Here is a 15,697-nt window from a genome sequence, read left to right as displayed (position 1 = left end):
GCATAAAATTAGTTTTCAGGGCCAGTGAGGTTGTTCATCAGTGTTTGTTGAAGGCAATTTAAAACTCACTTTCAACTTATTCAATTTACAGCAAGGATGGGTTTTAAATAGTTCTCATCAACTCAATGATTTCTAATTGATTCCATCTTCAAAGGTTGCAAATTAGTACCATGGAGTGGAACAAAGTATCATTGATTGCAGTTTCTGAATTTCCATCTTTATGTGCACATGGACAGATGGCAAAGTTGCTGTCAGCTTCATGGGCAACTCTCGATACACAATAACAGATTTGCTGTTATTGCAATCATAAAATCCAAACCTATATTTCCAAGTGAAAGGCTGTCTATTCTGCTAATAAGTATTTAGTGTCTGACAATTTTAGTGGCAAGATTCTTAGCAGTGTGGAGGAACAGAGGGATCTTGGGGTCTAAGTCCATAGACTCCTCAAAGTTGCCGTGCGAGTTGATAGGGTGGTTAAGAAGGCATATGGTATGCTTCATTTGTCGGGGGATTGAGTTCAAGAGCCATAAGGTAATGTTGTAGCTTTATAAAACTCTGGTTTGACCACACTTAGAGTATTGTGTTCAGTTCTGGTCACCTCATTATAGGAATGATGTGGAAGCTTTAGAGACGGTGCAGAGGAGATTTACCAAGACATGGCCTAGATTAGAGAGCATGTCTTATGAGGATAAGTTGAGTGAGCTAGGGCTTTTTTCTTTGGAGCAAAGGAGGATGAGAGGTGATTTGATAGAGGTGTATAAGATTGTAAGGGGCATAGACAGAGTGGACAGCCAGCATCTTTTCCCCAGGGCAGCAATGGCAAATATTAGAGGACATCAGTTTAAGGTCAGAGGAGAAAAGTTTAGGGGAGATGTCAGAGGCAGTTATTTTACACAGAGAGTGGTGGGTGCCTGGAATGCACTGCCAGGGGTGGGAAGTTTAAAAGACTCTTAGGTAGGCACATGGATGTAAGAAAAATGGAGAGTTATGGGCTGTGTAGGAGGGAAGGGTTAGATTGGTCATGGAGTAGGTGTTTATATAGTTCAGCACAACATCATGGGCTGAAGGGCCTGTACTGTGCTGCACTGCTCTATGTTCTAAGTTTAGTTTCAATACCTTCGAACTGGAAAGCTTCATCAAAGTATCCTGACCCCACTGAGATGAATTAAGTTGGTGGAGAGCTAAGTTATTTCTTGAAGTAAGTCATAGATTCACCTCAAATATACAATAAAAGCTGGTTCTACAGGAATGATATAGTCACATTTATTGAAACTCAAGAACATTTGAACTTTATTGAGCTGAGTGCTTATTGGGGAACTAGGTTGATTTTAACAAGCTCTACAGCATAGTGACATCTACTGCAAGGATTTTCAGCGTGGGAATTCAAATTTTGTGGTAGACATAGCTGTGAGGCTGTCAATTAATTGCATAGAAATGTGACAGCACAACTTTTGGTGAGCACAGATGCTCAGTTGAAAGCAAGAAGCTGGAAATTGCTCTCCAAGATGAAATGTTCCTCCAACACCTCAAAAATAACACCTCACTGTCTATCTCACTTTCAGATATGTTAAACAGTGTGAAGCTGCTCCATTTCTCCCAGTGGTATAGATTAAATAAGCCAGGAAATGTTAGGGCTTATAAGGACACTTCTTCTGATGTGATGTCTTTAATTATTGACAAAACAAAACTTTACTTGTGGTGGAAATCAATTTTTATAAATGTAGATTCCCATTCTGTCAGTTTATTTTATTGTTGGTTTAAAAAAATACAAATATTTAACTAATTTTTGAGCTTTTGTGGCCCTGTTTGTACCTCCAAAGCAAAAAGTTACTAGTTTAAGTTCCACTCCAGAAGCTTGATCACAAGAATCTCAGCTGATTCACCAGTCCATCTGGAGGCTCTGTTCTTCAGATGAAATGTTAAACCAAGGCTCTTGCAAATTGATTTCAAGTCAAAGCGAATTTATTGCCTTGTGCACATGTACGGTGAGGTACAGGTACAATGAACAACCTGCTTGCAGCCAGCATCACGGGTACGTAGGTACAGACAACACACAGAATATAAATTATACATAAATTATACAAGACAGTGAAGAGAGAGAAAGACAAGACATTAGTGCAAAAGTAAAAGACACAATCAGAGACAATTCCATGGTCGTACAAGAGGTGGTCCGTAGTGTTCCGTCACTGAGATAGGATGAGGGTTGTGCAGGTCAGTTCAAGAACCTGATAGTTGTCAGAAATCAGTTGTTCCTGAACCTGGTGGTGTGGGACTTCAGGCTTCTGTACCTCCTGCCTGACAGTGGCAGCGAGAAGAAGGCATGACATGGATGGTGGGGATCCTTGGTGATAGATTCCGCCCTCTTGAGGCAGGGTTACATTTGGTATTTTTATCAACATTTATTCCGCAGGTATCATCGCTAAATACAGATTATCATCATTATCACATTGTTGTTTCTGGAAGCCTGCTGTGTGTAAATTGGCTGCCGTGCTTTCCTGCACAGCAACAGAGAGCCATGTCAAAAGAATTGCATTGGCTGTAAATCATTTGGGACATCAGGAAGTTGTGAAAGGTGCCATATAAGTTCACTTTTTCTCTTTAGAAATTCCATTCAGAAATAAAATGTAGTAAAACTCAGTGTCACCCATTCATACCATGTGCAAAACCTGCTGCAATAAATTTTTTACTCTGATTGGTTGGAAAGATTAACCAATCAATCAGAGTAAACCAGTTCTGATTAAATTACATTTATTCATTTCACAATGATGTTCATTACATGCGTAAAAATCAAACAAATTTAGGGATGAAAGAAATCTAACCCCAACCCAACCACAGTTTTAAATTTAAAACATTCTTTTTGTTCATTTGAATTATATTTTAATAAACACTGTATAGTAAAATAACCCTTTGCTTGTCAGTGACCTCTGCTGGAAAATAGGCATATTCACAATGAGCGTGGACATTACATGATCCCATGTAATACGCTCTGTTGTGAAACAGCTTGCAAATTTCTACTGAGACTGTTTGCAGGAAGATTGGCTTTCTGGGGAAGTACCAAAGGCATTCTCAAACTACTTTTCTACCTTATGCATTGTGAATTCAACAGATGAAATCTGGGAATATTTTTCTATTAAACATAGAGATTACAAAACGAAAATGAAGGAAATGATAGAATTAATATCTTTCTGACTCTGTTGACAATAGGTCTGTGGATCTACGCCTGCCAAAGCTGTTGCTGAAGTCTTCCTACCAACTCAAACACATACTGATGGCAATGGGTATCGTTGATCTATTCACTAAAATGCAAACCTCTCCAAAATAACTAAATCTGCACCACTAAAGATGTCAAAGGTAAAACAGTTTCATGCTTAACAGAAAGACGCATAGCAACAAATTTTTATATGGGCAAAAGATCATGAAACACTGGACAAATCATTAGAATGTTTTTAGTTGAAATCCGAATAATTATCTTCAGAAATAATTAAATCCTTCGGTCTTTCTTAACAATCTTTCCTTTGAGAGTATATTTCATGTAATATATTACTTTGCATTTCCCAAAGTCAACAAACAGCTGTTGCCTTATGTTGCTAAGGGCCATCATTTTCTTCTGGGTACAGCAGGCTAAACTCACCTGCAGAGGGCAGCATTGCAGCTGGTGGCCTTGCAAACCTTGAACCAGGAGATGATCCACTGTCAGAAAATAACAAGTTACAATTGTGATGAGCTAAAGCACACATGATTTGTTTTTTTTCTTGTTGATGATACTCTTAAAACTATAATGCAATGAAAATAGACATAAGATTTCCAAGGGTAGTTCATAATTATTGCATCTGACGCTAGCAAAAGAGGAAAAGAGCTTCTGCCCCATACCACATCATGATCTATACAAACCCTATGTCACCCAAAACTTCATAATCACCGGGGAGAAAAAAAAGGTTAAAAAACAGGCTGCTTTTTTTGGTGGGGGGGAAGTGGAATCTGGCTGCAGTTTTAGGAGACCATTCTGGCCTTGATAATTCTTTGCTCCATCTTCCTTATCACTGATTTATGAAGGAATAATACAGGAATAATGTCTTCCTCCCTGACAAACTTCAGTACTACTGGGGAGTAAGGAAGGGAGTGGGAGTGTTTCGAAGATCCAACTAAAGCACAATGAGTAAGAGTCTTAGAGTCAAGCAGCATGGAAACAGGCCCTTTGTCTCAACTCATCCCTGCCGACTGTGCTGCCCAGCGAACTAGTCCCATCTGCCTGCGTTTGGCCCATAGCCCTCTAAACCTCTCCTATCCATGTACTTATCTAGGTGGCTTTTGAATGTTGCGAACGTGTCTGCCTCAACCACTATTTCTGACAGTTCATTCCAAATACACACCACCCTTGACGTGAAGAAGCTGCCCCTGATGTCCCGTTTAAATCTCTCACCTCTGATCTAAAACCTATGCCCTCTTGTTTTTAACACCCCCTCCCTGGGAAAAAAAGAGTATGTGCTTTCACCCTGTCCAGGCCCCTCATAATCTTATGAGTTGATGGGTGGAATAACTTCCTTCACGAATGATTCAAATGCCTTGATCACCTGACTGCAGTCCAGTTTTAGCAACCCATAAATGTTCTGTTGAGAAGGACAGAAGCCTGTGAATGTAACAAAAGGTGAAGTGTTCATATTTGATTTCATTGCCAGCCTGCAGATTGTACACTCTTAACAAGGTTGGTTATTGTTGTATTTTAAACAGTATTATAATGTTGCTGATGTGCACAGAAAACTTAACATGAAGGCTTTTCGATGCCAAGATGAGATAATGAAAACAAAGTAGCCATGAGATTATTAAAAACTTTGTAGATGCTTGGAAATACAGAGACTGATAAGGAGTCTGGAGTTTTAAGCTTGTTGGAAAAAAGCCTTAGAAATTCCTCAAAGCTGCATTGTTCATTTCCTGTAGCTTTACACTTCAGCTAAGATCCTGAGAATGTCAATTCCAACAACTTGTGTGAAACACTGTGGGTGAATTTCCTTGGAGCAGAACTTGTTCCAAGGAAATTCACCCACAGTGTTTCACACAAGACCATGCTTTGAATCCTGATAAGTATCAAATGGCCCAGTATTAACGGTCCCTCAGCACTGCCATCCAATGGAATGTTGCTCCAGGTACCCTGCCTCTGACCGTGTGTCACCAGACTGCCCACACTTGCATTGACCTGTGACAAAGAATTCAATTAATCTTGTGCAGATTCCCCTATGAGAAGTTACTGCAGCACTGCCGCCAGATCCTCAGTGGCAACACTTTTCCTTCACACATAAATCCTGGCACTTCTACCCTCGAACTTCTTGAATTGTTTATTGCCAAATCTTGTTGTGATGGATCACAGAATAGAGTGTCTGTTTTGGGAGCCTGATGTTAGGCATGCACACAATGTGGTCTGCCCAATGGGAGATGACTGACTGTGTGCTGGGGATATTAGACTGGGAGAGGATACTGATATTGGCTCTGCCAGTGGATTTGGAGGATTTTGCAAATTTAGCATTGGTAGTATTTTGCCCCAGAGTCCTGAGGTACCTGCTGGAGATAGTTCAAGTCTCAGGAGCCTATAGGAGCACAGAACTCACGACTGCCCTGTCAACAATGAGCCTTGTGCTGAGTTTAAGGTCTTGAACATCAAGCATGCTTTTTCTTGGTCAGCCAAAGATGGTGATGGTGCATTGAATGGTAGATTGAATCATTGGCTTCTGTCTTCTTGAAAAGTGGTTCCCTTGATGTGGGAAGTGGTCCATGTTTCTTCTTGTTGAACTTTCTTGCAAGCATTGTACAATAGGGACAGATTGGTAGTGGAACTTTGTCTTAACGAGAGAATGTCAGTAATCGAAGCAGGAATAGGCCATTTGATCCCTTGTACTTGTTCATCCAGTCAATAAGATCATGGAAGATCTTTTACCTCAGCACCATTTTCCTGCTCAACCTCCTTATCATCTGATTCCCTTATTATATAAAAACCTATTGATCAACTCCTAACATCTTGCAGATGTTGAACAGAAGCCCACTGTCTCATATGCTTCAGCAAACAAGTCGATGACGTGTTTGGCTTCTAGACATACTTATACACAAATGTCACTTGAATACTTAAATGGGGAAATTTTTGTTCAGCTGTGGAGGCAAAATATTTTGACCAGTTCCCCATTTTTCTGGTAATTAGAGCCACACCAGCAGGTTAACTTGTTGGAGGTGAGGCATAGCATTGTTGCAAGAAAGATTAAGAGAAGCCTCACAGCAGTGAGACTGGGTGTGTTGTGGACCCATTGGTTAAGATTGCAGTTTGCTTGTTATTGTGTAGCAGATTTAAGATGAAGACAAATTTCTGTGTTCAGTCAAATTTGAGAAGGGTGCACTCAAAATCTCTCTCAAATGTTAGAGTCAAATGTGTTCATGAGGTCAGAAAAGTTCATAGACTCATAGAGTTATAGAAGGATTCAGCATAGATACAGGCCCTTGAGCCCTCCAAGTCGGTGCTGCCCATCAACAGATGGTAGGTGGAAAGAGAGCAGGAGGTTCAGCAAGTCACTGATAACTGACAATCACGGCTCTATCATTAGAGGACAATAGCAGTCAAAGTGAAGAAAAGGCTGGGGATACCAGTGAAGGGATAATCCTGAACTCTCCTCATACTTGGTGTTAAGAGTCTTGTAAATTGGGTTCAAGCTGTACTTCTGACAGAGTAACACTGGCACAATGAAGCTTTACTGAAAAGCTTACACCCTTCATATCTGAGACACAAAGAATTCTGCAGATTCTGGAACACAAAAAGTGCTGAAGGAACTCAACAGGTCAGGCAGCATCTGTGGAGGGAAATAAACAGTCGACGTTTTGGGCTGAGTGAAAGCCCAAAGGAGCAGGGTCCGTTTTAGACATTTATTAATGCTTAAATTAGTAACTATTCTATCCAAATGATCAACACTCATTCCAAATGGTAAACCACCAGTTCAGAATTTATAGATTATGACAATGCAAAAGATGGCAGTTTGGTAAACATCTAAAGAATAATAAAATGTTTTTTTAATGCTAACTGGATTGTATAGATTGAAAATCAAAAAAATCTGCAGTTTCCTCCCACATTCCAAAGACATACGGGGTAGGTTAATTTGGGTTTAAAATGGGCGGTGCGGACTCGTTGGACCAGAAGGGCCTGTTACCACGCTGTAAATAAAATTTTAAAAAAAAACCTGCTGGGAGCACTCAGCAAGCCAGGCCATAACTGTGGGAAGAGAACGTTGTGATGAAGGGTCTTCAACTTGAATCTTTAGCTCTGTTTCTCTTACCAACGAAGTGGCCTGACTTGCTGAGTATTTCCAGTATTTTGTTCTAATGCAAGATCTCTACCCAAAATGTTGACCACCCCCTGCCTCCACAGAGGATGCCTGTCCCACTGAGTTCCTCCAGCAGTTTAGTTTTTGCTTCAGTATTTTCTGTTTGTATTTTGGATTTGTATATTGCTGGATTAGAAGCTCTGATTTAGCATGAAAGTAACTCTTTTAAAAAGCCCGTTTGGTAGTTAAAGGGAACGTTATTTCTATTAATCAGATTTCTTGCCTTCTCTGTTCTTGTAGGTGATTCATGACGCAGTGCTGGATATTGATGAAAAAGGAACAGAAGCTTCTGTAGTTACAAGAGTTGGATTAATGCCAATGTCAAGGGCTCCTCAGCTTAAATTTAACAGGCCCTTCTTACTATTAATTGCTGATCACAACACTAAGAGTGTCCTGTTTGCAGGAAGAGTGATAAATCCTACTGTTTAACAAAGGTCGACTCCGATAATCTCCCAAAATTGCAACATCCATAAATTGTAAACGATGGTGTTACTTCTGCGAATGTTTAAAAAGCTCAAAGGTTAACCAAATAAACTACTCTTCACTAATAACCAAGTGCATCAAGTGTGGACATGCTTATTATGCTTTATATAAAGCTTGGTATAAGGTTGTTTAAGTAATTTACATTAAAGTTGATAGAATACAAACATTTAAAGAGTTATCCTCAGATTTTTGATCAAGTCTCCTCATGAAGGAGAGGCTGGTAAGTATTTTCTTATGGAGTTAGAAGGATCAGAAGAGGTGACTAACAGTTCCAGCAGTTTGACATCTTTCTCTGTTGTTATAACTTTGAATGAGACACATGGAGACCGGAGTTGTAGATGTAACACAACAGCACAACAAGCAGACACACTGGGAGAGCTGGCGGGAGACTCTCTTGGTGGAATCTCCTGAAAGAATCTCTGGCAGAATCTCTCTGAACTCGAAATACATTGTGTTTTTGCACTCTTAAGCACAAAGTAATTGTAGGTAATTAAATACAATTTCAATAGTTACAATTGCATAGTTTTACTTCAGTATTTTGGGTGTAGGCAAATGATTCACACATTTACAATGGGAACCCAGTCTAACCAGCAAGACCAACTCTGAATATTCAATTACCTTTGCTGGGATCCAGACACACAAAGCAGCCTTTTTTCACCAACATATTGTGAGTTGGCTCTCTGGATACAAAAACACCCCAAATGTTCATGGACAGAGCAAATACATCTATGACCATGCGCAATGTTTCAAATAGCCAGTCTGGAAACTCCCTTGATCTTTGTCACAATGGGACAAAATATCTCAACAGAAGATGTCTGATGCCTGGTTTGATGTGGCCAATTAACACAGATCCATAGTCTGTATGTTTGCTCAATGCATACAAAAAAGTCTCATGGTCATGTTAGTTTCCAAACTATATGATTGAAGTGGCCTCTCACTGTAAGTCAGTAGCCTTCTCTCTTGTAATTTCAAAAATGATACTGTTTGTAGGGGTTACTTTTGAAATAGCTTGATGACACATTCTCATTTGTATTACTACATGCTACCCCGTAACTCCTGATTAAAGCTGCTTTATCCCTAACAATCCTTAACACCTATGACACCTTATGTGGCTCTACCGAGAAAGTAAAGTGGTTTGGTGTCAGGAAATTAGGTTCATGGCCCCCCCGGGCCTGAATTTTTATTTTGAATTTTTCTGGGAAAAGGGTTAGGTTACTCCAACAAAGCATCCCAAAAGCATGGCATCAAATGAACCACTCGCTGTTGTACCATTATGACTAATCTATTCTCCTCCAATTCTGTCGCCAACAGCTATCTGCAGCTCTTTAAGAGGAAGTCCACACTTGGATCATAGTATCCTAGCATGTTATAGGCAAAGCTTACCGGTCAACCTCTCCATTGGGTCTCATTCAAATTAATTAAAGGGGAATTCCACCGACAATTGGACCAGGCCAGGCCACTTTGCTACCAAATCAGCAGGCCTAACTATTGGCCCTGCTCAATTCTTTGTCCAGAAAAGTCAGAACATTGAATCAGGAATTCACTTGGGCTAGGATGTGACCTTAGCTTCTGTTAGATTTATGTTCACTCAATGGCTGCACCAGTCTCTGGCCCAATGATAAGCTCAGGCACATGAAGAGTCTGAGAAGAGATTACGAAGAGATTTGACAGAAGTTTTCAAATTAACAAGTGCTTATTTCAATATCAGTGTCCAAATGGTCAGAGGACACAGATTTAAGTAGCAAAGGAACCAAAGGTAAGGTGAAGATTTTGTTTTAAACTTGGCAAGTTGTTATCATAAACTGCTTTCTGAATGAAGGTGTGAGTTATCAGCAAACTGCAAGGAAAAGTCGAGTATTATACTGGATGAAGACTCTTCCTGAGGATTTTCTGCTGCAATTTTATGGGCTGGGAAAAGAGACCTCTAACTATCCCATACATCCATCTTTGTGTCAGATATGACCAACTACTGGAGTGAAAGATGATTCAGAGGAATGTAACCTTTAGACTACATTTTGAGGCAGCAACATTCTTTGCATCTAAGTCACTCTCAGGCAGAGTGACCAGGTAGCACCCGTCTCCTCACCTGGTAAAGGCCCTTGAATCTGACCTTTCTCGGTGGTCTCCACTCAAGTCCTAAGCAAATCTGATTCTACTTAGTTTCTAAATTTAGATGGGATTAGACATTTATTGACCGATTATCAGCAAGCATATGATGGCATTCTAATAAACCTTTCCCTTATTCTGTCTAATGCCTTGAGATCCTTCCCAAAGTATGGTGCTCAAAATTACATAAAACACTCCAGCTGGGGACTAATCAATGAATTTTTGAAGATTTAGTATAACTTCTTTGCTTTTATACTCTGTATCTTTTAATAAAACCAGGCATTCTTTATGTTTTTTTAAGCATTCTTCTCAACTTGCCCTCCCAATGTAAAAAATGTGATTAAGTACCTAGCATGGGGGTTGCAGGCTGAATGGCCTCCTTCTGTACCACAAATTTTGTATGGCTGTATGATTCACCCCACTGAAACTATTCCATTAATCTGAATAAGTCTCTCATCTTTTTTTCCCACCAATATCTCTCACTTCACATTTTTGCGCATTAAATCTCAACTAAACTGTACCATTCACCACTCTGCCTGTTTCCTTGGAGTTTCATTATCCTCCATATTTCTGAATTTTGTATCATGTTCAGAACTGGAAATTTATACCCAAGTCCAGGCTAGAGATGTATGTCATAAAGATTAGTGATTCTAATAACCTAGGTGACACGGGTGATTAGGAGGCTCTACCAAATATTTCTCACCATTTCATCACAACTGTTTACTCCTGCACTCCACTTTCTGAAGCTTAACCAGTTCAAACCCTTACTGCCACATACCCTTTGCCTCTTCAGGTTTCCTAACAAAGCTACAATGTGGTAGTTGTCAAAATGCGTGTGTATATAACATAAACCCTCACTACCAAGAGCATTCTGCAATGTTCGCTTCAAATCCCCCAGATTCTACCATTCACCCACATACTAGGGGGAATTTGGAGTGGCAAATTAGCCTATCAATCTGCACGTCCTTAAGATGTGGGAGGGAACCGTCACACCTGGGGGAAGCCCACTCAATCACAAGGAGAACATGCAATTCCCACACAGACAGCACCCCAGGTCAGTATTGCAAGAGGTAGAGAAGCCTGAAGTCCCACATTACCAGGTTCAGGAACAGCTACCTTCCTACAACCAGCAGGTTCTTGAACTGACCTGCACGACCCTAATCCTACCTCAGCAACAGAACACTACAGACTACCTCTTACACTACCATGGATTTGTCTCTGATTGTGTTTCTTTGCATTAATGTCCTGTTTTGCACCATATTTTTTTTCTTCACTGCCTTGTGTAATTTATATATAATTTATATTCTGTGTATTTTCTGTACCTATATGCCTGTGATGTTGCTGCAGTAAGTTTTTCATTGTATCTGTACCTCACCGTACTTGTACACATAGTAATAAACTTGACTTGACTTGAGCCTGGGTCTCCGGTTCTGTGAGACGGCGGCTCAACAAACTGTACCACTGTGCCACCCACAGGAAGGCTAGAGCAGTTGAAGGACAAGGTCAGCTATCTGTTTGTAAGAGTAACCTTATCATTTTTGGCATTCGAGCCCATGGAATGGTGAGTTCAAGCCCCACTCCAATGTCTGGACCAACACTGCATTGCAGTACTAAGGTCATGCCTTTTTGGGTGTGATAGTAAAGCAAGACCTCTGCTTCTCTCTCTGGTGGAAGTAAAATAAGATGGGTGACAGTGAATGATTGGGAGGCCCCACCAAATATTGCCCTCCATTTGAGAAAAAACTGTTTGCCTCCGCTCTCTGTTTTCTGATCCTCAACCACTTTCAGATCCTCTCTGCCACATACCCTGGTACTTCATTTGATGTTACCAGAGAAGAGTCAGAGAGTCATAGAGTAATACAGCACAGAAACGGGCCCTTCGGCCCAACCAGTCCATGCCGACCAAGATGCCCTTCTAAGCTAGTCCCATTTAAGAAAAAATAACTTTATCAGTCACATGTACATCCAAACACACAGTGAAATACATCTTTTGCGTAGAGTGTTCTGGGAGCAGCCCGCAAGTGTCGTCATGCTTCTGGCACCAACATAGCATGCCCACAACTTCCTAACCCGTACACCTTTGGAACGTGGGAGGAAACCCACTCAGACACAGAGAGAACGTACAAACTCCTTACAAACAGCGGCCGGAATTGAACCTGGGTCACTGGTGCTGTAAAGTGTTACACTAGCCACTACACTACCGTGTCTGTGTATTGCCCGTGTTTGCCCCTTATCCCTCTAAACTCTTCCTATCCATGTACCTGTTCAAGTACATTTTAAATGATGTTAATGTACCTGCCTCAACCACTTCGTCTGACAGCTCATTCTATATACAGTCCACCCTCTGGGTGGAAAAGTTACCCCTCAGGTTCCTATTAAATCTCTCCCCTCTCACCCTAAACCTTGATTCCCCAACCATGGGAAAAGACTGTGTGCATTCACCCTATCTATGCCCCTTGTGATTTTATACACCGCTATAAGATCATCCCTCAGTCTCCTACGCTTGAGTGAATAAAGTCCCAACCTGCACAACCTCTCTCCACGACTCAGTCCCTTGAGGCCCGGCAACATCCTTGTAAATCTCTTCTGCACTGGCATCTTTCCTATAGCAGGGTGACCAAAACTGAACAGAATATTCCAAATGCTGCCTCAACAAGAGGAGTTCTCCCAGGTGCCCTGGTCATTGTTTTTTACTCCATTAATATTGCTGAAATCAATTAAATGGTGTACATCACAATACATTTTGTGGTTGCTTGTTGAGCACATGTTTGATGCCATGCTTTTTACATTACAACAGTTTTGACATAATGCAAGATGCGACATAAAATCAAAATCTTTCTCTGTTTCTGGCTGTGGGTGGTTTTACCAGCATTGCCCAAATACAGACAGCAAAATAAGATACTGTTACTGGGGTCAGAAACTTAGATTGAAACAAAGAAGACAGCAATTTCATCTCAGAACCATCTCAAACAAAACTGATTGACTTTGTACTCACACAATGATATGTTCTCAACATTCTTTGACTCCTGTTCAACAGAAGGAAATCTTTGTGTTCACACAATTACCCTAAACATCTGTACTTACAGAAAGGCCTCAGGGATTATATAAGTGGATATTGTTTGAGATGATATGTTCATACACCTGCAGTAATTTCTGTGAACCAGCAAAGTATACTGAAAATATTTAGCTGAGAAACTGAGAAAGCTGCTGAAATGTCACATTTTGAAAGAAAATGTTTTCTCTTGGATCATCAACCCAAAGCCCACATTAACCTTTCGGATCCATTATAACTAGCAATTACTCTCTTCCATTTATTCCCACCTTCTGCACTCTTACAGTTTTAATCCCATCTGTGCTTTGATGTTGTGGTCCAGGTAGTTCTAGGTCTTATCATTCTTCATTGCCCATCCACTGCACCCCACTGGCTGATGTTGGTAAGAGTGGCAGGCTTCTTTTTCCATGTCCATCAAGTTAACTTCATTTTTCACTCAGATTAGATAGGCATTTATTGTTTAGGCCATGTTGTCTTTAGTCTATCATCTATTAGCACATCATATGAGAATAAATGAAACACATTTGCAGTTACTGAGTGCTGTTTTTTCTTCTTAACAGGAAGGATGCTACAAAGCGAATAGCCCCTAAAAGTCAAATCAATCAATAAATTATTATCTACTTTTATAAACAAAACTATCCAGCAAGTTAAAAGAAAACCTATGATTAATCTCATCTTTAAACATTTTAACCTTTGTTAGTTTTGAGTTAAATCAAACAATTAATTAATATAATCACTGCAATTACTTCCATTTATTTTAATACTTATGGTGTTTTTATTATCAAATAAAATAAATCACATTAAACACCTTGATAGCATTGTCTTCTTTTAGCTCATGGGATATTTGGATGGAACAATTAGCTCATGGGATATTGTCACACCATGTGCCAAATCAAATCAGCTTTATAAGAACCTATTTGAACACGAGGAATAAACCCATTAGTAAATAAATTCTGTGCAATCAAAGCAAAGTAAATGGAAGACCATTACCTGCCTTACTTCTCCCCAACTTGCCTTTTAAATTGGATGCACCTCTTTTCTCTAATACAATTCTATTCCAGCTCTCTGACCCCTCAATATTTTACATGGACTATCTTTCTTAGAGTCACAGAGCAATACAGCACAGAAACAGACACTTAGGTCTAACTTGTCTATGCTGACCAAGATGTCCACCTAAGCTAGTACCACTTGCTTGCGTTTTCTCTCTGTCCCTCTGAACCTTTCCTATCCATGTACGAACCCAAAAATGGGTTTTCTTTTAACTTACTGGATAGTTTTCTTTATAAAAGTAGATAATGATTTATTGATTGTTTGTTTCACTTGCTTTCATTCTTTAAGTTTCCTGTTCCTAGTATATTTTGAATGGAACCATTCGATACCTTGACTGAAAATCAGCTTGATGCCTCTTGTCAACTTGGTATTATCAAATAACCAAGCCAATACTTGACACCACAATGCTCTTCCCCAATATATAGAGACAGCCATTGCCAAAGTTACCTTCCAAATTGATAGTTTTTGGATTAGTAGGATCCTTCACAGTCCTGTGTACACTATAATAGGTTGGTCATTCTGCGTCCTGCCTCACATTAAATGAATGCCCCCATTATTACTGGCTCTTACTCTCTGAACCAAACTGCTGTCACTACAGTTCAGTAAACATTGGTACTACCTCAGGAAGGCACCTTGGTCAGCATGGGTGAGTTGGGCCAAAGGGCCTGTTTCCATGCTATGACATTTGTATCCCAAACTGCAGGGCATTCATCCAACTCTATTTAAAAAAAAGATGAAAACTGCAGAGTGTGCATTTAGAACCAGAGTAAAAGGAAACATTCTTTCTGATCTTATTCCATTAGACTGATTTCTGCCTCAGAGAAAACCCACTGAGCTCTTTACCATTGATTTATCCATTACGGGGGACCAGGACATCTCTGCCCTGCTTGCTTCCAGTAACAGACAGGTACTAAGCTTCTGAGCTTTGTGATGTTACTTTTGAAAAACAGATTATTTCATTCAGTTTAACTGCTATGATTTCTTATTGTACAAAGAACATTGCAAAATAATTAATGTGTTAATCGCAAAAGTTAATTCCAGTAGGCTGTAGTAGCTAGAGCTGAACACAAGATACTGCCATGACTTTTGTGGTAATGTGAAAGAGCAAAAGGAAATTCACATAGATGGGTCTCACTGGAATTATATAAAGCGACATTATTTTCAGGCAATATTCATGCTACTGCTGTAAATTCCCTATCATTTTGAAAATACAGCCAACGTTTCTGCAAAAAAAAGTTATTTGTTATGCAAATAAGAGGCCAATTTTGCAGGGCTAATATGCAAACACAATAGCAAGGTGATCTAAAGGTTGCTCTTGTAGGTTGAAGGCAACACCCTGAAATATTTGTGTGTAGATGGTACTAATTAATCCTTTGCAGGATGTGGTTGTCGGTGGTAATGACAGCATTTATTGTCCATCACTAATTGCAGCGGAAGAAGCAGTTGAAAGCCAACTCCTTTCGTGCACCTGGAGGCAGAGAAGGTAAGAAGGGCAAGCTTACTTCCCTGAAGTTCATTAGTGAAACAGAACAACAATCCAGTTACTGAAGCCAGCTTTAATTTTGGATTTGTTTAACTAACTGAATTTAAATTGCCTTGTTGCCATCATGGTTTCCAGTCCCAGCAGCCTGAGCAGCAGAAGGGAGGAGCCAGC

At 40.0% G+C, this 15,697-nt stretch overlaps 1 protein-coding gene across 1 annotated transcript in view; it reads left to right on the top strand.

The window, feature by feature from the left end:
- The window catches only part of LOC127571722 (uncharacterized), a 60,387-nt gene that overhangs the window by 18,783 nt on the left and 25,907 nt on the right, over positions 1 to 15,697 (top strand). Inside the window, 4 exon segments of the mRNA XM_052018404.1 lie at positions 3,205 to 3,296; positions 3,299 to 3,351; positions 7,593 to 7,775; positions 15,423 to 15,526. Of these exon segments, the coding sequence (XP_051874364.1) occupies positions 3,205 to 3,296; positions 3,299 to 3,351; positions 7,593 to 7,775; positions 15,423 to 15,526 (432 nt within the window).

This window comes from Pristis pectinata, chromosome 1, assembly GCF_009764475.1.
Source record: "Pristis pectinata isolate sPriPec2 chromosome 1, sPriPec2.1.pri, whole genome shotgun sequence".
Lineage (NCBI taxonomy): Eukaryota > Metazoa > Chordata > Chondrichthyes > Rhinopristiformes > Pristidae > Pristis > Pristis pectinata.
The sequence above is the reverse complement of the archived record's forward strand: the minus strand, read 5'-3'. Positions and strand labels throughout refer to the sequence as shown.